The sequence below is a fragment of the Amblyraja radiata genome, unplaced genomic scaffold (genome assembly GCF_010909765.2).
Source record: "Amblyraja radiata isolate CabotCenter1 unplaced genomic scaffold, sAmbRad1.1.pri scaffold_743_ctg1, whole genome shotgun sequence".
In the NCBI taxonomy this organism is placed as follows: Eukaryota; Metazoa; Chordata; class Chondrichthyes; order Rajiformes; family Rajidae; genus Amblyraja; species Amblyraja radiata.
This window is the reverse complement of record NW_022630755.1, coordinates 35449-61566: the sequence shown is the minus strand read 5'-3', so window position 1 is coordinate 61566 and position 26118 is coordinate 35449. Positions and strand designations below refer to the sequence as shown.

Here is a 26118-nt window from a genome sequence, read left to right as displayed (position 1 = left end):
CCCCTCTCTCTCTCCTCCCTCTCTCTCCCTCCCCCCCTCCTCCGTCTCTTGCCCCCTGCCCTATTATCCACCAATTTTCAAACTGCAACCATACTTACATTTAGAACATCTTTACAACTCCATTCTGCATTCTGCATCTTCTCCTTTGCTCTACCCGCCTCTCCTTGCATTTGCACTGACTGTATCTCTTTATGGTGTATCTAACCTGACGGGATAGCACGCAAGACAAAGCTTTTCACTGTACCTCGGTACACGGGACACTAATACACCTAAACCTCTTGGAACTTCCAACTTCATCATCTCAAAACAAGTCACTTCAGCAAGACTTCTGGAAAATATTTCACACTTCTGTTACACCAGTATGAAATGTAGATTTTTTTTTGGGGGGGAAAGATATGGGGAGAGGGTCTTTGCACAGACCATGCACAGCATTGAGCCTCAATTAAAAAATGCGCTAGATACATTGCTCAGCGTTTAACTCAGCACACTTCACAAGTTTCAGATTGCAAACATTTAACAAAGACAACAGAATGATGCATCAGAGTGAACAACAGTAACCAGAATTGCCGCAGAAAGGGGTTTGCGCGTATATAGCATCTTAGCGCATATGTCAGGGTGACTGAATATACATCAATTGGCATTGAACAAGTAAATTCAGCAGCAATTTTGCGCACAGCAAGTCCCCTGCTATGTGGAAACTTCAGGAGTTTCGAGGAATGAGGGGGGGGGGGGGGGCTCACTGAAACATACAGAATAATGAAAGGCTTTAGAGTGGATGTGGAGTGGATCGGCTCCATAAGGTGCTGGTCAGGCCGCATTTGGGGCATTGTGAGCAGTTTTAGGCCCCATATCTGAGGCAGGATGCGCTGGCTCTGGAGAGGGTCCAGAGGAGGTTTACCAGAACGATCCCAGGAATAAGTGGGTTAACATACGATGAGCGTTTGTCGGCACTGGGCCTGTACTCGCTGGAGTTTAGAAGAATGAGGGGGGCACCTCATTGAAACTTACTGAATAGTGAAAGGCCTGGATAGAGTGGATGTGGAGAGGATGTTTCCACTAGTGAGAAAGTCTAGGACCAGAGGGCACAGCCTCAGAATTAAAGGGCGTTCCTTTAGGAAGGAGATGAGGAGGAATTTCTTTAGTCAGAAGGTGGAGAATTTCGACAGACGGCTGTGGAGGCCAAGTCAGTGGATATTTTTAATGTGGGGATTGATAGATTCTTGATTAGCACGGGTGTCGGGTGTTATGGGGAGAAGGCAGGAGAATGGGGTTGGGAGAGAGAGAGATAGATCAGCCATGATTGAATGGTGGAGTAGACTTGATGGGCCGAATGGCCTAATTCTGCTCCTATCACCTTATGACCTTCTATAACAGCCTATAAACCCCTTTCTCTTTAACACTGACCCGAATCACAAGTAGTCGGGTTCTTTGTTTAGCATTCTGTGCCTTACTAGACCAAATGTGGGCCTGGTGGGCTGGGAAAATCAAAATGGATGGCGTTGGATCTGTTGCCAATTGCAATCTTCGAACTGTAACAATCCAGGCTTGTTTCCCCAGTGTCTGAGGAGGTTGGCAGAGCTGACATTGGCCTCAGTAACACCTTGACCCCCCTATCACTGTAAAGTGCGTGGCTGGATGGCGGGGCTGGACTAGGCCCGGGTGTACGCAGCCTACAAGCTCTTGTGCTGGGCCATGTATCGGAGATGGGTCAAGTCCTACAGCCGTCTCCAGCAGACATCTGCGCATTTTTTGGAAGAGCTGGCCAGAAGGTTTGAAGTGAGTGTACATTAAAATAAATAAGGCAAATAAATGGCCATCATTGTTTAATGAGCGTGTTGTCACCATTTAATAGGTCGGATTCAACTTGTACAGTGGCAATTTGAACACGTGTCATTTTTATTACAATTTCCTTCATAAACCACCTCCTTCTCCGTTACAGAGCTGCAGAAATGGCAACTCCCAAAGATTTAAATAGCATTCGGACTGCCTGATTTTTTTTTTTTTGAAACACCAACTTCAGCCATCACCATTTCCTTTTACATCTACTTTTCTTTTAAACAAAGTTCAAGCTACAAGGGGGAAAAAATCAATGTTGTCCTGAACCTCCAAAGCCAACAGCTTTGTGTTTTCACATTGTACTTAGTGGTGGCCAATTAACCAGGACAAGCCTTCTCCGCAGGGCGCTGGAGACCATCGGCCTATCTTGAATCAGACTTTATCTTGATCCTTCATCCGTACACTGTGGGTGGCTTGACTGCAACCATGTCTGATCTTTTTGCTGACTGGATAGCACACAACACAATAGACTCGCTCCCTTTTCCACCGACTCCACCATGAGATCCCTTAGATCACCTGAAACAGGAGCGAGAAAACAAAATTCGAGGGGGGTGGGAGAGAAGGGGTTAAAACAGGCAGCAATTCTCATTCTTATTGCCACCGAACGACTTCTGCTGAAAGGGTGTGCCAGTTAAAGACAGGATTAGGTCAGTCTACATCCGCATGCCATTCAGGCAAAAACACAAACAGATTTGACTCCAAGTGAGGAGGAGAATAATCTAGCATACCCAAAGAACACAAATAGCCAAGGATAGCATCAAGTCTTCAATTCATTGCCAGATTCAGGGACAGTTTCTTCCCGGCTGTTATCAGGCAACTGAACCGTCCTCTCATCTGCTAGAGAGCGGTCCTGACCTCCCATCCACCTCATTGGAGACCCTCGGACTATCTTGAATCAGACTTCACCTTGCACTAAACGTTATTCCCTTTATCCTGTATCTGTACACTGTGGACAGCTTGACTGTATAATATTTTCACGGACTGGACAGCACACAACATAAAAAGCTTTTCACTGCAGCACAAGTGACAGGAATATAGTAAATGAAACTAAACGATGCTCAAACATCATTTGCCAAACACGAAGACAAGAAGATGTTGTTCACAATGACCCCTGGCTACAGAATCAATTGGCTGAACATTCAGCATCAAGGCTTGTTGTGACCCAGAACTAAATAAAAGGCCCCAGTCATATCCGACTGAATCAGAACACTTAGAGTCATAGAGTGATACAGCGTGGAAACAGGCCCTTCGGCCCAACTTGCCCATGCTGTCCAACGTGTCCCAGCTACACTAGTCACAGAGTGATACAGTGTGGACACAGGCCCTTCGGCCCAACTTGCCCATGCTGTCCAACATGTCCCAGCTACACTAGTCACAGAGTGATACAGGGTGGAAACAGGCCCTTCGGCCCAACTTGCCCATGCTGTCCAACATGTCCCAGCTACACTAGTCACAGAGTGATACAGTGTGGACACAGGCCCTTCGGCCCAACTTGCCCATGCTGTCCAACATGTCCCAGCTACACTAGTCACAGAGTGATAGAGGGTGGACACAGGCCCTTCGGCCCAACTTGCCCATGCTGTCCAACATGTCCCAGCTACACTAGTCACAGAGTGATACAGCGTGGACACAGGCCCTTCGGCCCAACTTGCCCATGCTGTCCAACATGTCCCAGCTACACTAGTCACAGAGTGATACAGCGTGGACACAGGCCCTTCGGCCCAACTTGCCCATGCTGTCCAACATGTCCCAGCTACACTAGTCGACACTTGACATTTTCTATTCCCACACACCCATTCATTGGACACAACAAATAGGTTAGATGTACTTTGCACGAGTTCTTTACAAAAATAAAATTCAATTCAATTCAATTCTTCCCACAAAGGGTTGTGCTCGGCTATTATTGAAAACTTGGCGGTTAACCCTTTGCGCTACTCTCGTTTAGTTCAGAGATACAGCGCAGAAACAGGTCCTTCGGCCCACTGAGTCCGCACCGACCAGCGATCCCCGCACACTAACGCTATCCTACACACACTAGGGACTATTTACATTTACACCAAGCCAATTAACCTACAAACCTGTACGTCTTTGGAGTGTGGGAGGAAACCGGAGCACCCGGAGAAAACCCACGCGGGTCACGGGGAGAACGTGCAAACTCCGTACAGACAGCACCCGGAGTCCGGGATGGAACCCGGGTCTCCGGCGCTGCAAGCGCTGTAAGGCAGCAACTCTACCGCTGCGCCACCATGCCGCCTATGAAGAACGTGCCATTGCAGCTTTCAATACACCTGCCAAGTATACAACATGCAGTAAACCTCCAACATACTTTACAAGAGGCAAGAACAAGCATTAGCAACCAAAATGCTGACCTTGGGTCAAGGTTTCTTGTCCCTGTGAGGCATCTGAGAAGTTTAGTTTAGAGATACAGCGCGGAAACAGGCCCACCGAATCCCTGCACGCTAACACTATCCCGCACACACTAGGGACAATTTACAATTTTACACAAGCTAATGAACCAACAAACCTACGAAGAAAACCCACGCAGGTCTCTGGGAAAAGATACAAACAGCACCCTTGGTCAGGATTGAATCTGGCACTGTAAGGCAGCAAATCTACTGCTGAATCACCTGGCCACTTTGTTCTCTGAATATAGTATTGCAAAATATTGCAACAGGATCCTTTAAAGGTGAAATGCTTATTTATTTAAAAATCAACCTTCCTTGGGCCTTCCGAATCGTAATCCTCATTTAAAATCAGGGTCGTGGAGTGATACATCGTGGAAACAGGCCCTTCGGCCCAACCGGCCCACACCGGCCAACATGTCCCTGCTACACTAGTCCCACCTGCCCGTGTTTGCTCCATATCCCTCCAAACCTGTCCTCTCCATGTACCCTGTGTGTGAATGTGTGTGAGTGATTGGTGGTGGTCGGAGGGGCCGTAGGCGCAGATTGGCAGCCACGCTTCCGTCAGTCTGCCCCAGGGCAGCTGTGGCTACAGAAGTAGCTTACCACCACCGAGTGTGACTGAGGAGTGAATGAATAATGCGATGTAAAGCGCCTTGAGTATTAGAAAGGCGCTATATAAATCCCATCCATTATTATTATTATTACCCGTCTAACTGTTTCTTAAACGTTGGGATAGTCCCAGCCTCAACTACCTCCTCTGGCAACTTGTTCCATACACCCACCAATTGTCAAACTGCAAACCAAATAAAATCATACTTAAATTTAGAACATCTTTACAACTATATTCTGCATTTTGTATCTTCCCCTTTGCTGTAACCACCTATACTCGAGTTCGTACTGATTGAATTGGTGGAAATGTGTCATCCTCGATAACAATCAGCACGGGAGCACCTCAAGGCTGCGTGCTCAGCCCCCTGCTGTACTCACTCTATACTCATGACCGTGTAGCCGGACATAGTGTGAACTCCATCATCAAGTTCGCCGACGACACCACTGTTGTGGGACAAATCACTGATGGGGACGAGTCAGAGTATAGAAGTGAGTTTGACCGACTGACCAAATGGTGCCAGCACAACAACCTGGCTCTCAACATCAGTAAGACCAAGGAACTGATTGTGGACTTTGGAAGGGGTAGGATAGTGTGAATCGGCCTCCACTGCCTTCTGTGGCAGAGAATTCCACAGATTCACAACTCCCTGGGTGAAAACGTTTTTCCTCATCTCAGTCCTAAATGGCCTACCCCTTATTCTTAAACGGTGGTCCCCGTTTCTGGACTCCCCCAACATTTTTCCTGCATCTAGCCTGTCCAAATCCCTGATGAATTTTATATGTTTCTATAGGAAAACAAAGCTTTTCACTGTACCTCGGAACACGTGTCACAAATGAACATAAACCTCTTGTAGCGTTCAGCTTCAAGTCACTTTAGCTCGACGTCACAAAAGCGATTATCCCAGTGTGTGATCAGATTTTTTTTTTGAGTGGGGGGGGGGGGGGATGATATGGGAATAGGGCATAGTTGATGCACAGCATGGTACCTCAAAGGCATCTCGGTATTTTTCAGAATGTACCACAGTTGTAGGATACAATTGAAAGAGTCTTACAAGGGCCAAACAAAAGCTCCGTGAAATGTCACAAGTTCGAGGAGCAGAATTAGACCATTCGGCCCATCGAGTCTACTCCGCCATTCAATCATGGCTGATCTATCTACCCCCTCTCAACCCCATTCTCCTGCCTTCCCCCCCATAATCCCCGACACCCGTACTAATCAAGAATCTGACAATCTCCGCCTTGAAAATATCCATCGACTTGGCCACCACAGAATTCCACACCATTCGGTAGGTTTCAATGAGGGGGCCCCCCTCGTCCTTTGAAATTCTAGATAAATAGGACAGGTTTTGGAATAGGAATAGTGAAAGGCCTGGATAGAGTGGATGTGGAGAGGGTGTTTTCACTAGTGGGAGAGTCTAGGACCAGAGGTCACAGCCTCAGCATAAAATTACGTCCCTTTAGGAAGGAGATGAGGAGGAATTTCTTTAGCCAATGGTGGTGAATCTGTGGGATTCTTTGCCACAGACGGCTGTGGAGGCCAAGTCAATGGATATTTTTAAGGTGGAGATTGATAGATTCTTGATCAGTACGGGTGTCAGGGGCTATGGGGAGAAGGCAGGAGAATGGGGTTAGGAGGGAGAGATAGATCAGGCATGATTGAATGGCGGAGTAGACTTTTAGTTTACTTTAGTCCAGAGATACAGCGCGGAAACAGGCCAATCGACCCACTGTGGTTGCACCAACCAGCGATCCCCGCACACGAACACTATCCTACACACACTACACACTCCTACACACACACACACGAGGGACAATTTACATTTATACCAAGCCAATTAACCTACAAACTCTTGATGGGCCGAATGGCTCCTAGAACGTGTGAACATCATCGAAAATCAGCAGAAGAGAGTTCCAAGTCACTACCACCTAGTTTAGTTTAGATACAGCGTGGAAACAGGCCCTTGTGAACCCCGCACACTAACACTATCCTACACACACTGGGGACAATTTTACATTTTTATACCAGGCCATTTAACCTACAAACCTGTACGTCTTTATAGAAACATAGAAACATAGACAATAGGTGCAGGAGTAGAGGCCATTCGGCCCTTCGAGCCTGCACCATTCGCCATTCAATATGATCATGGCTGATCATCCAACTCAGTATCCAGTACCTGCCTTCTCTCCATACCCCCTGATCCCTTTAGCCACAAGGGCCACATCTAACTCCCTCTTAACGGGACGACAGATGGCACAATGGGCTAAGTGTTCGGCTGGCAACCGGAAGGTAGCTGGTTCGAATCCCACTTGGAGTGCATACTGTCGTTGTGTCCTTGGGTAAGACACTTCACCCACCTTTGCCTGTGTGTGTGGATGTAACTATGTGAAGCACTTTGGGGTCAATGCAAGTTGACTAAAAATGTGCTATATAAATAAAGAAATTTAATTTTTAATTTAAATATAGCCAATGAACTGTGTGGCCTCAACTACCTTCTGCGGGAGAGAATTCCACAGATTCACCACTCTCTGTGTGAAAAAAGTTTTCCTCATCTCGGTCCTAAAAGATTTCCCCCTTATCCTTAAAGTGTGGGAGGTAACCAGAGAACCCGGAGAAAACCCACGCAGGACACGGGGGAGGGAAAAGGAACAAACTCCGTACAGACAGCACCCGTGGTCAGGATTGAACCCAGGACTCTGACGCTGTGCCACCATGCCGACCTATCGTTAGAACTTGTTCCTAACTGCACTGGTGAAAGGCTCTTTAGGTTCTGTTTTGATCTAGGTCTTGTTAACTGGGTGCAAATAGTTTCTCTCCGTTCAATTTACCAAGATGGTCCATTTATATTTATATTTATCATAATGGTACAACCGTCACAAACAGTGAACACAATCCAACGTTGCGTAATCTCCATTTGGAATTCAACTTTGAGTACAAAAATCATTCTGGCAAACTTATCATTCATCTTCTCAGGCCAGTATATCAGTGCCTAAGGTGGGACTTAGCTTAGCTTAGTTTAGTTTACAGGTACATCGAGTCCAAGCTGACCAACTAGCCATCCTCACTCACACACTCACACACTCACACACTCTCACACTCTCATTCACTCACACTCTCACACTCTCACTCTCACACTCTCACACTCTCACTCTCACACACTCACACTCACACACTCACACACTCACACACTCACACACTCTCACACTCTCACACTCTCACACTCTCACACTCACACACTCACACACTCTCACACTCACACACTCACACACTCACACACACACACACACAACAATTTACCATTTTAGCAAAACCAATTAACCTACAAACTTGTGATCAAGAAGGAACTGCAGATGCTGGAAGCTCGAAGGTACACAAAATTGCTGGAGAAACTCAGCGGGTGCAGCAGCATCTATGGAGCGAAGGAAATAGGCGACGTTTCGGGCCGAAACCCTTCTTCAGACTGATGGGGGGTGGGGGGGGGGGAAGAAGGAAGTAAATGGGGGGGAGGAGGAGGAGCCCGAGGGCGGGCGGATGGGAGGGTGGGAGGAGACAGCTAGAGGGTTAAGGAAGGGGAGGAGACAGCAAGGGCTAGCAAAATTGGGAGAATTCAATGTTAATGCCATCCGGACGCAAGCAACCCAGGCGGAATATGAGGTGCTGTTCCTCCAATTTCCGCTGTTGCTCACTCTGGCAATGGAGGAGACCCAGGACAGAGAGGTCGGATTGGGAATGGGAGGGGGAGTTGAAGTGCTGAGCCACCGGGAGTTCAGGTAGGTTATTGCGGACTGAGCGGTTTGTGCATGTTTGGAGCGTGGGAGGAAACCGCAGCACCCACGCAGGTCACGGGGAGAACGTGCAAACTCCGCACAGACAGCACCCGTAGTTAGGATTGAACCCGGGTCTCCGGCGCGGTGACAGCAACTCTACCGCTGCGCCACCGTGCTGCCTTGTAGTGCACAGAAATGCTTACAGTCTGAAGAAGGGTCTCGACCTGAAACGTCACCAATTCCTCCAGAGATGCTGCCTGTCCCGCTGAGTTTCCGCAGCTTTTCGCGTCCATCTAATGCTTAGTATTGATCCAGTAGATGAACCAGGTGGCAGTTACAGCCGAAACATAACTGCCATCCCTTTTGCATATCAGTCCCTACTCCAAAAACCACAACCAATTTAGTATATTTAGACTCGTACAGCACGGAAACAGGCCCTTCGGCCCAACTTGTCCATGCCTACCAAGATGCCCCATCTTCACCAATCCAACCTGCCTCCATTTGGCCCATATCCCTCTAAACTGTGGAATTCTCTGCCTCAGAGGGCGGTGGAGGCCGGTTCTCTGGATGCTTTCAAGAGAGAGCTAGATAGGGCTCTTAAAGATAGCGGAGTCAGGGGATACGGGGAGAAGGCAGGAACGGGGTACTGATTGGGGATGATCAGCCATGATCATGTTGATAAGGGGGAAATCCTTTAAAACCGAGATGAGAAGAACTTTTTTCACACAGAGAGTGGTGAATCTCTGGAACTCCCTGCCACAGAGGGTAGTCGAGGCCAGTTCATTGGCTATATTTAAGAGGGAGTTAGATGTGGCCCTTGTGGCTAAGGGGATCAGAGGGTATGGAGAGAAGGCAGGTACGGGATACTGAGTTGGATGATCAGCCATGATCATATTGAATGGCGGTGCTGGCTCGAAGGGCCGAATGGCCTACTCCTGCACCTATTGTCTATTGACCCAAGTACATGGCCAAGAGTCCTTTACAATGTTGTGTTAAGTCCCAATCTCGACCACTTTCTGTGCAACATTTTCATGACATTTTGATGACGTGCACAAGAGCTGAAATGTCTCTGGATCACCAGCATTCCTTTGTTCCCATCACGGTGAAACTACTTGCTTCCACGTCTCTCAGCCCCAAGCAGGAATGACCTTCCATCGGATTGCATTGAAATCCATTGCTCAATTTTGCACTGTCCTTTGCTACCCACACTGCCTACAATGGTGTCCATCTTAGCCCTCTGGTCGACCCTTGCTGCTCCCATCCCTCAGCCAGCTACCTGCTCATGCCAAAGATTTGCCTTCAATCCCCCAAGCTTCAGATTGAGATAAGTCTCTAACGAGGAATTTCCTAAAACATCGACACACACACACAGTCCCGATCACAAATGCAGTGAACTTTAGTTTAGTTTAGAGATACAGCGTGGAAACAGGCCCTTCGGCCCACCGAGTCCGCGCCGACCAGCATCGCCGCACGCTAACACCGTCCTACACACACCAGGGACAATTTACAATCTTCAACCTGCACGTCTTTGGAGTGCGGGAGGAAACCGCAGCACCCGGAGAAAACCCACGCAGGTCACGGGGAGAACGTGCAAACTCCGTACAGACAGCACCCGTAATCGGGATGGAACCTGGGTCCCTGGCGCTGTGAGGCAGCAACTCTACCGCTGAGCCACCATGCCCCCCCTTCAAACAAAACTCTACAAAAAAAAACGCTTCAAAAATCAGTCTTGTGAAACATACCCTGAACAGGATTGCTCTTTGACCAACCGAAATTTTAAGATGTCCCATCACTGTCTAAGTGATGCAAGTCGCGAAACAGATATTGGGGTAAGGGCTTATAATGGCCCGCCTTCACTCTCACCAAAGATCGACACAAAAATCTGGTGTAACTCAGCGGGACAGACAGGCAGCATCTCTGGAGAGAAGGAACGGGTGACGTTGCGGGTCGAGACCCTTCTTCAGACTGGTCTTTTAAGAGAAACATTTCCAACAATCAGAAATGCAGGAGAATCAGTCTGAAGAAGGGTCCCGTCCCCGAAACGTCACCTGTTCTCCTGAGATGCTGCCTGACCCGCTGAGTTACTCCAGCACTTTGTGAAACGTCACCTATCCATGTTCTCCACAGATGCTGCCTGACCCGCTGAGTTACTCCAGCACTCTGTGAAACGTCACCTATCCATGTTCTCCACAGATGCTGCCTGACCTGCTGAGTTACTCCAGCACTCTGTGAAACGTCACCTATCCATGTTCTCCACAGATGCTGCCTGACCCGCTGAGTTACTCCAACACTCTGTGAAACGTCACCTATCCATGTTCTCCACAGATGCTGCCTGACCCGCTGAGTTACTCCAGCACTCTGTGTCTTTTCTTTTGCAAATCAGCGGCTGCAATTCCTTGTGTCTACTCAACCCGAATGCGCCTTGTCCAGCTCTTCCCAAATCAGTTGAATATCTTTCTCTATAATTTTCTAAAGTCATTAAAATTGTGGGTGACGATTCGGGTTGAAACCCTTCTTCAGACAGAAGTGGTTTGAGAGCTGCTCCAGAGGCACTTCCACTCCTCCTGTCTCTCAAACCACTTCCGTGTCCCTGTGATAGACACAGGAAGCTGGAGTAACTCAGCGGGACAGGCAGCGCCTCTGGAGAGAAGGAATGGGTGGCGTTTCGGGTCGAGTCTGAAGAAGGGTCTCGACCCGAATCGTCACCCATTCCTCCTCTCCAGAGATGCTGCCTGACCCGCTGAGTTACTCCAGCACTTTGTGTCTACCTGCGGTTTAAACCAGCGTCTGCAGTTCCTTCCCACACACTCTGTGATCCTGTGTGTTGTTTCCAGAGGGCATGGAAATCCATTTGACAGTCATCTAAAACCACCTCTCAGTGTATTGGTGAGGAACAACTTGCGTAAAACCCTTCGACAACTCACCCCCTCCAGGAAATATTCGGTAAAGGGGCGGCACAGCGGGTGGAGCTGCTGCCTCACAGCGCCAGAGACCCGGGTTCAATCCTGGCCTAGGGTGCTGTCTGTGCGGAGTTTGCACGTTCTCCCCGTGACTGCGTGGGTTCGCTCCCACGTCCCAAAGTCGTACGGGTTTGTAGGTTAATCGGCCTCTCTGCAAATTGCCCCCTGGTGTGTAGCGAGAAGATGAGAAAGTGGGATAACATGGAACTAGTGTGTGAATGGGTGATCGCTGGTCAGTTCCCATCCTGGATCTCCGAACTCTAGGCTCATCTGCCCACACGCGCACAACCCTAACCACAACCCTCTCTACATTAAGGGCGCAAACGTCAGCTCACAGGGTGTTAAGGTCACACAACATTCCCTTCCTCTACATCACACGTAAAACCTATTCATCTACCAAAGGTCAACTTGCTTTTCACAAACGCTATTGCTCCATAATCAACTTTAGACCAAGTCTCCTTTCGAGAGATGGACACAAAATGCTGGAGTAACTCAGCGGGACTCACCATCACTGGAGAGAAGGAATGGGTGACGTTTCGGGTCGAGACCCTTCTTCAGACTGATCCTTTCTAGAGCACAACTAGGTTTTGAGTTTAGTTTGGTTTAGAGATACAGCACAGAAACAGGCCCTTCGGCCCACCGAGTCCGCACCGACCAGCGATCCCTCCCGCACACTAACACTATCCAACACACATTACGGGACAATTTACGCTTATACCGAGTATACAAACCCAAGCCAATTAACCTACAAACCTGCACATCTTTGGAGTGTGGGAGGAAACCGAAGATCTCGGAGAAAACCCACGCAGGTCACGTGGAGAACGTGCAAACTCCGTACAGACAGCACCCATAGTCGGGATCGAACCCGGTTCCCCGGCGCTGCAAGGCAGCAACTCTACTGCTGCGCCACCGTTCCGCCCATTCTGCTTGTTCATAAAGTTCACACGGTATTGGAGCAGAATTAGGCCATTCGGCCCATCAAGGCTGCTCCGCCATTCAATCATGGCTGATCTATCTCTCCCTCCTAACGCCATTCTCCTGCCTTGCCTCCCTCCCCCTTGTAACATTTCACACCCTTGCTAATCAAGAGCTGGTCAACCCACTGACTTGGCCTCCACAGCCGTCTGTTGCAATGAATTCCACAGATTCACCACCCTGAGGCCAAAGAAATTCCTCCTCCTCTCCATTCTAAAGGTACGTCCTTTGGTCCTCGACACTCCCACAAGTGGAAGCATCGTCTCCACGCCCACTCTGTCTAGACCTTGGAGAACATTAGAAAGAACATTATGGGCTATCAGTGTGCCATTGTCAATGCGAAGATTTTCATTTACGCAACTAGATCTAATTTGCTACAACAGTTAAGCCTTGTAATATTAATAAAGTGGCTGGCTGAATACATGGTTAGCTGGCCGACAAGATAGAAATATGATCTGCACTGGGCTTATGTTGCGGCCCTTTGTTTAGTTTAGAGATACAGCGCAGAAACAGGCCCTTCGGCCCATCGAGTCCGCACCGACCAGTGATCCCCGCACACGTTGCCTATTTCCTTCGCTCCATAGATGCTGCTGCACCCGCTGAGTTTCTCCAGCATTTTTGTCTACCTTCGATTGTCCAGCATCTGCAGTTCCTTCTTGAACCCTATATTCAGGTTACTGTTTGGGGGGCTGTAGATAACTCCCATTAAGAAGACACCAATGGGAGTTATCTACAGGCCCACAAACAGTAGCCTGGATATCGGGTGCAAGTTGCAGCAGGAGTTAAAACTGGCATGTAACAAAGGTAATGCCACTGCGGTTATGGGGGATTTCAATATGCAGGTCGACTGGGAAAATCAGGTTGGTTCTGGACCCCCAAGAATGGGAGTTTGTAGAGAGCCTCCGAGATGGATTCTTAGAGCAGCTTGTAATGGAGCCGACCAGAGAAAAGGCAATTCTGGATTTAGTGTTGTCCAATGAACCAGATTTAATAAGGGAACTCAAGGTAAAGGAACCATTAGGAGGTAGTGACCATAATATGATTAGTTTTAATCTGCAATTTGAGAAGGGGAAGGTTAAATCAGAAGTGTCAGTGATGCAGTTGAACAAAGGCGACAATGAAGGCATGAGAGGGGAGCTGGCCAATGTAGACTGGAAAAGGATCCTAGCAGGAATGACGGTGGAACAGCAATGGCAGGAATTTCTGGGCATAATCCGGAAGACGCAGGATCATTTCATTCCAAAGTGGAAGAAAGATTCTAAGGGGAGTAAGAGGCGACTGTGGCTGACAAGGGAAGTTAGGGATGGAATAAAACTAAAAGAAAAGGTGTATAACACAGCAAAGAGTAGCCGGAAGTAGCGGGATTGGGAAACTTTCAAAGGGCAACAGAAGGAAACAATAAGGGCAATACGGGGTGAAAAGATGAAGTACGAGGGGAAGCTGGCCAAGAATATAAAGAAGGAGAGTAAAAGCTTCTTTAGGTATGTTAAGGGAAGAAGATTAGTAAAGACAAATGTGGGTCCCTTGAAAGCAGACACGGGTGAAATTATTATGGGGAACAAGAAAATGGCAGAAGAGTTGAACAGGTCCTGGGATGTCAGGGCTTTCATATGAAGAAAGACTGGATAGACTCGGCTTGTACTCGCTAGAATTTAGGAGATTGAGAGGGGATCTTATAGAAACGTACAAAATTCTTATGGGGTTGGACAGGCTAGGTGCAGGAAGATTGTTCCCGATGTTGGGGAAGTCCAGGACAAGGGGTCACAGCTTAAGGATAAGGGGGAAATCCTTTAGGACCGAGATGAGAAGAAACTTTTTCACACAGAGAGTGGTGAATCTCTGGAACTCTCTGCCACAGAGGGTAGTTGAGGCCAGTTCATTGGCTATATTTAAGAGGGAGTTAGATGTGGCCCTTGTGGCTAAAGGGATCAGGGGGTATGGAGAGAAGGCAGGTACGGGATACTGAGTTGGATGATCAGCCATGATCATATTGAATGGCGGTGCAGGCTCGAAGGGCCGAATGGCCTACTCCTGCACCTATTTTCTATGTTTCTATGTATCTATGTACTTCGGATCTGTCTTCACTAAGGAAGACACTAACAATCTCCCAGATCTACTAGAGGACAGAGGATCTAAGGTGACGGAGGAACTGAAATAAATTTGCATTAGGCGAGAAATAGTATTGGGTAGACTGATGGGACTGAAGGCTGATAAATCCCCAGGGCCTGATGGTCTGCATCCCAGGTTACTCAAGGAGGTGGCTCTCGAAATCATGGACACTTTGGTGATCATTTTCCAATGTTCCACAGATTCAGGATCAGTTTCTGTGGATTGGAGGGTAGCTAATGTTATCCCACTTTTTAAGAAAGGCGGGAGAGGGAAAACGGGGAATTATAGACCAGTTAGCCCGACGTCGGTGGTGGGGAAGCTGCCGGAGTCAATTATAAAAGATGAAATAGCCGCACATTTGGATAGCAGTAACAGGATCGGTCCGAGTCAGCATGGATTTACAAAGGGGAAATCATGCTTGACTAATCTTCTGGAATTGTTTGAAGATGTAACGAGGAAAATGGACAAGGGAGAGCCAGTGGATGTAGTGTACCTGGATTTTCAGAAAGCATTTGATAAGGTCCCACATAGGAGATTAGTGGGCAAAATTAGAACACATGCTATTGGAGGTAGGGTACTGACATGGATAGAAAATTCTGAAAAGTCTGAAGAAGGGTTTCGGCCCGAAACGTTGCCTATTTCCTTCACTCCATAGATGCTGCTGCACCCGCTGAGTTTCTCCAGCATTTTTGTGTACCTTGGATAGAAAATTGGTTGGCAGACAGGAAACAAAGAGGACTCCACTCACTCTATACCCAGAGCCATTTGGCTCCATACAGCTGCAATGCCGTCGACAAATTTGCCGGCAACATCATGGTGGCTGGCGGTGAGTCAGCAGACAGGAGAGAGATGCAACACCTGGTGAAGTGGAGTCAAAACAATCACCTCTCGCTCAACGTCAGAGCCAAGGAGCAAGTTTGAGCATTTGTCCATCTCTGCCTTAAAAATTATCCGTCTGTGGCAAAGAATCCCACAGATTCACCACCCTCTGACTAAAGACATTTCTCCTCATCTCCTTCCTAAAAGAACGTCCTTCAATTCTGAGGTTGTGCCCTCTGGTCCTAGACTCTCCCGCTAGTGGAAACATCCTCAACTGGTCCAGAACGCAGCCGCCCGACTCCTCACCCACACCAAATCCTGACATCACATCACTCCAGTCCTCAAACAACTTCACTGGCTTCCCATCTCCCACCGGATCACCTACAAAATCCTGGTCCTCACCTACAAAGCCCTCCACCATCTGGCCCCCCCCCCCCATATCTCACTGACCTCCTCTCCCCCTACCAACCCTCACGGTCCCTCAGATCCACATCAGCCGGTCTCCTCTCCATCCACAAGTCCAACCTCCGCAGTTTTGGGGACAGAGCCTTCTCCAGGGCAGCTCCCAGGCTCTGGAGCTCCCTCCCCCAACTGATCCGCAATTCCGTGTCCCTCACCATCTTCCAGTCCCGCCTCAAGACCCATCTCTTCACCTCTGCCTATCCTTAGCCCCACGTCCCCGTCCCTTTTCATCTGTGCATTAATTGCCTCATACTGTGTTTTGTATTGAATTCTGTCTTTACTTTGTGTACTAGTCATGTCTCTACTATTTATTTCATTCCCCTTACATGTTTTTCCTCTACATGCTCAATTTTTGTAAGGTGTCCTTGAGACTCTTGAAAGGCGCCCATAAATAAAATTTATTATTATTATTATCCTCTCCACATCCATTCTATCCAGGCCTTTCACTATTCGGTGACGTTTCAATGAGGTGTCCCCTCATCCTTCTAAACTCCAGCGAGTACAGGCCCAGTGCCGTCAAACGCTCATCATAGGTTAACCCACTCATTCCTGGGATCATTCTTGTAAACCTCCTCTGGGCCCTCTCCAGGGCCAACGCATAATTTGCCAAGTCCTGACGAGAAAAAGCGAGAAAATGAGAAAGGAGAAAAAAGAGAAAAAAAGAAAAACGAGGAAAAAACAGAAAAAAGAGAAAAACGAGAAAAGAAAAAGAAAAAAGAAAAAAAGAGATAAACGAGAAAAAAAGAGAATGAATAAATAAAGAGAAAAAAATAAAAAGGAAAAAAAGAGGAAAACGAGAAAAAAGGAAAACGAGAAAAAGAGAGACTTATAAACCGAAGGTCCCACCATATCCAACAGCTGACCCCATGATTTCTACCCTTCATTAGACTTGATGAATCCACTGTCAACACCAGCGGAATATTTGCTTTTCTTTCAAATTTCCCTCCTGGGATAAATAAAGTTCTGTCATATCGTATCGTCAAATTTCGGAAGCTGATTGCTCTCCAATTATGAGCGCCTCGTTTCAACCCACTTGACCAAGCTCCCTCCTTCTCAAAAAACGTTGCCTCTATTAACATAGCACTTGAAACCAACAGGAACCAAGAAGCAACAATACACAGGATCTGCGAGAAAGAATCACCATTGAATTAAGAGACACTTAGAGGTATTTATTTCTGCAAACAGCTGATGAAGCATTGGCCATATCACCAGATCACTTTGAAGCAGGGAAGTCAACAGTTGTACAATGACATTACTTTCGAGTTTATAAAAAAGGACGAAGTGCTGGAGTAACTCAGTGGGTCGGGCAGCATCTGTGGAGAATGTTCTCCCCGTAACCCCCGACACCCGTACACTTGTTCCACCAAGATGCAGCACAGAACGCCACAGGAGATCCTTCTTCCCTGTGGCTATCAAACTGGACAACTCCTCCCCCTTCTGTCATGGGGTAGACTGAGACTTTAACCCCTCACTCTGTTATAGCGGACAATCTGGAATAACAGACGGCATCTCCTCGCAGTCCATTTCAGCAAAGGGCCGGCAAGCTTAGAAATTGGCCCAACTCTTGTCTCCCAGTCTCCCTCCAATTTACTAAGTGTCCAAACGCCAGGTCCAGCTCCATGTTGCACCTGGTTTACATCTACCGTTGTCGGCCTTGGAGACAGCCTGGCCCATAGATAGTCCTAGAGTCACAGAGTGATACAGCGGGGAAACAGGCCCTTCAGCCCAACTAGCCCACACCGGCCAACATGTCCCAGCTACACTAGTCCCACCTGCCTGTGCTTGGTCCATATCCCTCCAAACCTGTCCTATCCATGTACCTGTCTAACTGTTTCTTAAACGTTGGGATAGTCCCAGCCTCAACTACCTCCTCTGGCAGCTTGTTCCATACACCCACCACCCTCTGTGTGAAAAGGTTACCCCTCGGATTCCTATCAAATCTTTTCCACTTCACCTTAAGCCTATGTCCTCTAGTCCTTGATTCCCCCACTCTGGGGAAGAGATCTTGTCCCTGCATTCACCGCAGAGAACAAACTGACCGAGTGCGGGTGGGATTGTCCACACAGGTCACTAGATAACGCGACCCAAATCCAAGCAAGATTTGCAAGGATCCGTCACTACAGATCAACGATCCATTAAATTGGATGGGAGCAAAATCTGTTCCTTATCCTTATCGAGGGAGTGCAGCGTAGGTTTACAAGGTTAATTCCCGGGATGGCGGGACTGTCATATGCTGAGAGAATGGAGCGGCTGGGCTTGTACACTCTGGAGTTTAGAAGGATGAGAGGGCATCTCATTGAAACATATAAGATAGTTAAGGGCTTGGACACGCTAGAGGCAGGAAACGTGTTCCCGACGTTGGGGGAGTCCAGAACCAGGGGCCACACACAGTTTAAGAATAATGAGTAAGCCATTTAGAACGGAGACGAGGAAACACTTTTTCTCACAGAGAGTGGTGAGTCTGTGGAATTCTCTGCCTCAGAGGGCGGTGGAGGCCGGTTCTCTGGATGCTTTCAAGAGAGAGCTAGATAGGGCTCTTAAAGATAGCGGAGTCAGGGGGTATGGGGAGAAGGCAGGAACGGGGTACCGATTGGGGATGATCAGCCATGATCACATTGAATGGCGGTGCTGGCTCGAAAGGCCGAATGGCCTACTCCGGCGTCTATTGTCTATATTTGGTTGAAATGGGCAACATTGTCACCCAATCCCGACATTAACCCACAATTTAAAAAGTTAGACGCACAAACATTATTAAAACTGCCGGCATTCAAATTACAAAAAGATACATCACCTCAAGAATTGTCACCTTTCCCCAACTACCCAACTAGCGAGTAGTATTAAAAAAATCCTCTCTATTCATCCATTTTGTGCATCAGGGTTCATTTGATAGCATGGCCCTGCATACCATCCCTTTGGTCGCTGGGAATGAATTGGGAGGATTCCCAAGTTGGGTACTATTTTATGCTGTGGGGCCTTGGCTGCACAGAACTAGGTAGCCGATGCACAAATCCATTCCCATCTGCGCCCTTGCAGCTCAAAGATTTGACCTCCGTCAGTGAATTTGAACCCAAGTCCAAGAGTAGATTGTAGACTTTAAGGGAGCTCCCCCTCCCCTCACCCCAGTCACCATCAACAACACCACAGTCACATCTGTGGAGTCTTTTAAGTTCCTGGGAACCATCATCTCCAGGGACCTTAAGTGGGGGACCACCATCGACTCCACAGTCAAAAAGGCACAACAGAGGATGTACTTCCTACGGCAGCTGAGGAAACACAATCTGCCACAAGCAACGATGGTCCAATTCTACACGGCCATCGTAGAGTCTGTCCTCACCTTCTCCAGCATGGTCTGGTTTGGCTCAGCCACCAAGCACGACACCTGGAGGCTGCAGCGAATCGTCCGATCAGCAGAGAAGATTATTGGCTGCAACCTTCCCGCCATTGATGAACTGTACACTGCAAGGGCCAGGAAGCGAGCGGGCAAGATCATCTCTGACCCCTCTCACCCTGGCCACAAACTCTTTGAATCACTTCCCTCTGGAAGGCGACTCCGGACTGTCAAAGCTGCCACAGCCAGACATAAAAACTGTTTTTTATCCACGAGTAGTTGCTCTACTCAATAACCAAAAATCTGTAGCCTCCTTTCGCTCTGCTATTTTATTTAATTCACATGTTTAATCAATAATGTTTTATTATTAATGTTTAGTGTTTTCTGAGTCATTCGTAACTGTCACTGTATGTCATGTTGTCCCTTGTGGGCGGAGCACCAAGGCAAATACCTTGTATGTGAATACTTGGCCAATAAACTTATTCATCATCATTCATCATCAGCATTTTGCAGAACCTTCCTACTGATTGTGCGTGTGCGTGTGTGCGTGTGCGTGTGTGCGTGTGTGCGTGCGCCTGTGTGCGTCTGTGGAGCTTGGCAAACAAGTCTTTGTTCAAGTCGTGGTGGCGCAGCGGTAGAGTTGCTGCCTTACAGCGAATGCAGCGCCAGAGGCCCGGGTTCCATCCCGACTACGGGTGCTGCCTGTACGGAGTTTGTACGTTCTCCCCGTGACCTGCGTGGGTTTTCTCCGAGATCTTCGGTTTCCTCCCACACTCCTAAGACGTACAGGTTTGTAGGTTAATTGGCTTGGTGTAAGTGTAAATTGTCCCTAGTGTGTGTAGGATAGTGTTAGTGTGCGGGGATCGTTGGCCAGTACGGACCCGGTGGGCCAAAGGGCCTGTTTCCCCGCTGTGCCTCTAAACTAAACTAAAGTCAATCTTAACTCCTGTTCCACATAATTTCGGAGTCAAGCCTTCATTGACCCCAATTATTAATTTGTCTCGAAGGTCGACACAAAATGCTGGTGTGACTCAGCGGGACAGGCAGCTTCTCTGGAGAGGAGGAATGGGGTGACCCTTCTTCAGTCTCAACCCGAAACATCACCCATTCCATCACTCCAGAGATGCTGCCTGTCCCGCTGAGTCACGCCAGCATTTTGTGTCGACCTTCGATTTAAACCCGCATCTGCAGTTCCTTCCCCACACAGATTGATTTTACTCCTTACAGAGTTGGTTTGCTATTTGCTCCCGCTTGGCCAAAACCAATTGCACTCTCCTCAAGGAACAAAGCAAATAGCAACCTCACAAAGACACGGCTCTTGCTTCACACAGAATAACACTGGACCCCCACAACACAACACTTGGACTTTTCTCGATTCCACGCACGAGACAATGAACGAACAGCCTGAAGAAGTTCCGTTGCCAATTCATGATAAATTGAGCCACCACTTATGAAATACTAAATGATACTTATTGGTAGAAAATATCACAAGAGGAAAAAAACCAACAAGGTACCAGGTCACCGGCAGCTCGTGAAGTTATATAAAGAGATAACCATTCAGAAAAGAATTCACAGCCTATCAACTTAGGTTTTTCAAAGTCCCGTCGGTTCCACAAGACGGGCATTGCAGTTGTCCAGTCACGACAAGTTATACCGTGGGGTATCTGCACTGAGTGGAGAATTGCCAGTTCCATTGGTATCAAGCCAGTGCTCACCCTGTATATTTCCACGCAGATTGTCAGAAAAGGCAACGTTGGGGCACAAGAGAGAATAACCTGCAATAGTTCCCACACACAATGCCATTTAGTGTCAAGGTTCATTCAAATGCATTATTAAAAAAGGATTTTATGGATATATACCCCTGGGATCTCCAACGTATACAGAACAAATTAATTCCCATCCTGCATGCATATTTAGCACTATTTCTAGGATAAACTGTAACTTTGGGGATAACATATTTTATTCCTGCCACCAGTGCACAAAATAAAAAAACATGCACTTGGAAAATATATGGTGTGAAATAGCCAAAGAAAACCTTGCATTCGTTACCAGAAAGGAACATGGTTCTCATTGTTGGATCGATGTTTTGGTCTTGGGGCAATAGAGAGTTTTTCACCTCTGATACTTCACCCAGAGAGTTGTGAATCCGTGGAATCCTCTGCCACAGAAGGCAGTGGAGGCCAATTCACTGGATGTTTTCAAGAGCGAGTTAGATTTAGCTCTTAGGGCTAACGGAATCAAGGGATATGGGGAGAAAGCAGGAACGTGGTACTGATTCTGGATGATCAGCCATGATCGAAGGGCCGAATGGCCTCCTCCTGCACCCATTTCCTATATTTCAATGACTAAGCCATTTTAAAATGACCACTTGTCGGAGGAACTACGTGACTGCCTGGAAAAATAGACCACCTAATAAAAACACAGTTGGAAGAACAGGGGGGGGGGGGAAACAAAAACAAAATGGTTGCTAGAATGATTTGAATTTAGGAATGGGCAGGACAATTAACAACTTAAAATAAAACACATCTATGCAATGCAAATATTGCCCACTGGCACTGCGGCTCGTTCAAGTGAAAGCTAGTCTGTGATTCCAGGCTGAGATCCCAATAAGGAGGGATTTTTTAAATAAGTAATCAACAATCTCATTTAGAATTTAAAGGCTTTCTTATTAATATTAATATTAATATTTATTATTATTATTATTAATTATTATTATTATATATATAATTACCCCTGGGATCTCCAACATATTATTATTATTATAATATTATTATTATTATTATTATTATTATTATTATTATTATTATTATTATTATTATTATTATATATATATAATTACCCCTGGGATCTCCAACGTATTATTATTATTATAATCTAATATTATTATTATTATTATTATTATTATTATTATTATTATTATTATTATTATTATTTATATAATTACCCCTGGGATCTCCAACGTATTATTATTATAATATAATATTATTATTATTATTATTATTATTATTATTATTATTATTATTATTATTATTATTATTATTATTATTATTATTATTAAGGCAATTCGTCTTGCAACCACTGGTCTGCTCCTTCAACCTCATTTTACAGCTTTTTCCCTGCGAATAGAAAACACATAATAACCGGTTGTCCAAGGCACTCACTTTCTGATTTATATAAAAAGGGTCCAAGTCCTCCAATGGTTCAGCAATGCATTTGGAAGGGCATTCACCGTAAATAAACGGCAAACTTCTGCCAGCTTCAAGGTCGCTGTTTGGCTTAAGCTTGTTTTCATCATCGTCATCGCGGTGACTGCTGTCTTGCTTGGCAGGTTTTTTATTCTTCTCTTCAGCGATCCGTTGCTCAATGTTAGCCAGAGACTCGCGGGTGAAAAGATGGAGGCTATCAGGACCTGGCGGTGCAAGCATATGCGCTGCCATATTTTCATCCTGCAACTATATCTTCACCTATGGAGCCACCAGAGTTCGGACAGTTCGGTCTGGGTAAAAAGACAATGAACATGCTTTTAAAAATAAATACATTGCCCTGCAAAATCAAGTGACCAAATATTGACAAACGTCAGCAATAAAAGGCGTTTCAACGCAAAAATGAAAAAGCATCTCGCCCTTAATAAAAGGCCCACAGAAGCATGAGAGATTCAACAACATGTGGGCGAGGGAAAAAAGACACAGAGTGCTGGAGTAACTCAGCGGGTCAGGCAGCATCTGTGGAGAACATGGATAGGTGACGTTTCACAGAGTGCTGGAGTAACTCAGCGGGTCAGGCAGCATCTGTGGAGAACATGGATAGGTGACGTTTCACAAAGTGCTGGAGTAACTCAGCGGGTCAGGCAGCATCTCTGGAGAACATGGATAGGTGTCATTTCAGGTCAGGGCCCTCCTTTAAGCACCTCGATTAGATCACCCCTAAAGAAGGGTCCCGACCCGAAACGTCACCAATCCATGTTCTCCAGAGATGCTGCCTGACCCGCTGAGTTACTCCAGCACTCTGTGAAACGTCACCTATCCATGTTCTCCACAGATGCTGCTTGACCTGCTGAGTTACTCCAGCACTCTGTGAAACGTCACCTATCCATGTTCTCCACAGATGCTGCCTGACCCGCTGAGTTACTCCAGCACTCTGTGAAACGTCACCTATCCATGTTCTCCACAGATGCTGCCTGACCCACTGAGTTACTCCAGCACTCTGTGAAACGTCACCTATCCATGAGTTACTCCAGCACTTTTTGTGCCTTTTTGTTTTGTAAGCCTGCATCTGCAGTTCCTTGATTCAACACGCTGGTGAGACCTCGTTTGGGGCACTGCAGGTATTGGTCAGTCTGCTACAGGAAGGATGTCATTGAGATCGAGAGAGTGCTCAGATAGTTTACGAGGGCGGTGACAAAACCTACGGGCCTGAACTCGAGGGAGAGGTCTGGCCAGGCTAGGACTTTATTCTTTGGAGTGCAGGAGGCCACGGGGTGATCTTATAGAGGTGTACAAAATCATGAGGGCAATAAATAGAGTCTTTTACACAGAATAGACAATAGATGCAGGAGTAGGCCATTCGGCCCTTCGAGCCAGCACCGCCATTCAATGTGATCATGGCTGTTCATCCCCAATCAGTACCCCGTTCCTGCCTTCTCCCCATATCCCTGGACTCCGCTATCTTTAAGAGCCCTATCTAATGCCCCTGTCCCACTTAGGAAACCTGAACGGAAACCTCTGGAGACTTTGCGCCCCACCCAAGGTTTCCGTGCGGTTCCCGGAGGTTGCAGGTGGTTGCCGGATGTTGCAGGTAGTGGAAGCAGGTAGGGAGACTGACAAAAACCTCCGGGAACCGCACGGAAACCTGGGGTGGGGCACAAAGTCTCCAGATGTTTCCGTTCAGGTTTCCCAAGTGGGACAGGGGCATTATTACTCTCTCTTGATAGTATACAGAGAACCTGCCTCCACCGCCCTCTGAGGCAGAGAATTCCACAGACTCACAACTCTCTGTGTTGAAAAGTGTTTCCTCGTCTCCGTTCTAAATGGCTTACTCCTTATTCTTAATAGTAGGGGAATCAAGAACCAGAGGCCATGGGGTTAAGGCGAGAGGGGAAAGATTGAAAAGGAAAGCAAGGAGCTACTTTTTCCAGAGGGTGCTCCATGTATGGAATGGCCTGCCAGAGGTGGTAGATGCAGCAGGTACTATCAAAACATTTAAAAACATCAGGACAGGTATATGAATAGTAAAGATTTGGAGGGATATGGGGCAGATGGGACGAGCGTAGATGGGGCTTCTTGGTTGGCATGGACTATTCGGGGCAAAGGACCTCTATGAGTGACTACTAATATGCCTGAAGCCCTCCCATATAAAGTTATCATGTATAAAATGCAGCACAAATGGCTAGGAAATTACAATATTGTACATGCTTTGAAAATTGACGTTTTAAATATAGTAGAAATGACTGCATAACAAACTACTCGAATAAATGTCCCAATATGAGAGCAAAATAATAAGCAGGTATGCAAAATGTCCCAATTATACTCATCGATAGTGTAGCAACAGGCACAGAAAAATAAAAACCATTTATTCATTGTTTGAAGAAACATCAGTTGGGCATCGGGAGGTCATGTTGCAGTTGTATAAGACGTTGGTGAGGCCACATTTAGTATTGTGTTCAGTTCTGGGCACCATGTTATAGGAAAGGTGTTGTCAAGCTGGAAAGGGTTCAGAGAAGATTTACGAGGATGTTGCCGGGACTCGAGGGGCCTGAGCTACAGGGGGAGGTTGAGCAGGCTGGGACTCTATTCCTTGGAGCGCAGGAGGATGAGGGGTGATCTTATAGAGGTGTATAAAATCATGAGAGGAATAGATCGGGTAGATGCACAGAGTCGATGAATTGAGGACCAGAGGACATGGGTTCAAGGTGAAGGAGAAAAGATTTAATAGGAATCTGAGGGGTAACTGAGGGTGTGGGGAACGAGCTGCCAGAGGAGGTAGTTGAGGCTGGGACTGTCCCGACCAGTTAGACAGGTACATGGATAGGACAGGTTTGGAGGGATATGGACCAAACGCAGGCAGGTGGGACTAGTGTAGCTGGGACATGTTGGCCGGTGTGGGCAAGTTGGGCCGAAGGGCCTGTTTCCGTACTGTATTGACTATTTGACACAAATCTGCAGGCTAAAAAGGCCGTCTTCTCTCCAGCTCCTCTCATAAATATTCAAGCTCTTTATGAGTATCTGATTTTTATTTGAAAACTAACCATCTCGTATCATAATTTACATTCTGTAGTCTCACTTCAAAATGAAGAAGTAATCTTGAGTGGGTTACACTACCCGAAATTCAAGTCTATGCCCAGACACCAGACAATAAGGGACAACACTACATTTTCTAAAGCTGGAGTATTGTTGGTTTAAGATTTAGAATTTTTTACTTGACATTTTTTTAAAAATTAATTTCTAACCTCGAGATTGCATTTAGATACTTTGCAATTCTCTTTTCCCGTTTCATTATGACACCTTAAACTCAGATATTAAAGATCTCAATCCAGCCAGTTATGTTCAAACAACCCACAATTCCACCATACTTCAGTTCATTCATAAATATCCCACTGTTACTGCAGTTTCAAACACACAATAATGCACATTCCACGTTTCAATCCAGCAAACTGCCACTGTCTGAAGAAGGGTCTCGACCCGAAACGTCACTATTCCTTCCTTCTCTCCAGAGATGCTGCCTGTCCCGCTGAGTTACTCCAGCATTTTGCGTCTACCTTCGATTTAAACCAGCATCTGCAGTTCTTTCCTACACAAACTGCCACAGCACGTCAATTGATGAGCCAAGCATCTTTTTGATTCAGATGAATACA

General features: G+C 46.8%; 1 protein-coding gene across 1 annotated transcript in view; it reads right to left on the bottom strand.

Moving 5' to 3' along the window:
- Positions 1–2004: 2004 nt before the first annotated feature.
- LOC116970321 (sodium channel protein type 8 subunit alpha-like) overlaps positions 2005–26118 on the bottom strand; it is a 26133-nt gene continuing 2019 nt past the window's right edge. The window contains exons 2-3 of the mRNA XM_033016990.1: positions 22430–22764; positions 2005–2352 (exon numbers count right to left, since the gene is read on the bottom strand). Coding sequence (XP_032872881.1) covers positions 2344–2352; positions 22430–22705 — 285 coding nt within the window. The 5' untranslated portion in view covers positions 22706–22764 and the 3' untranslated portion in view covers positions 2005–2343. The remainder of the gene's footprint in view (positions 2353–22429; positions 22765–26118) is intronic.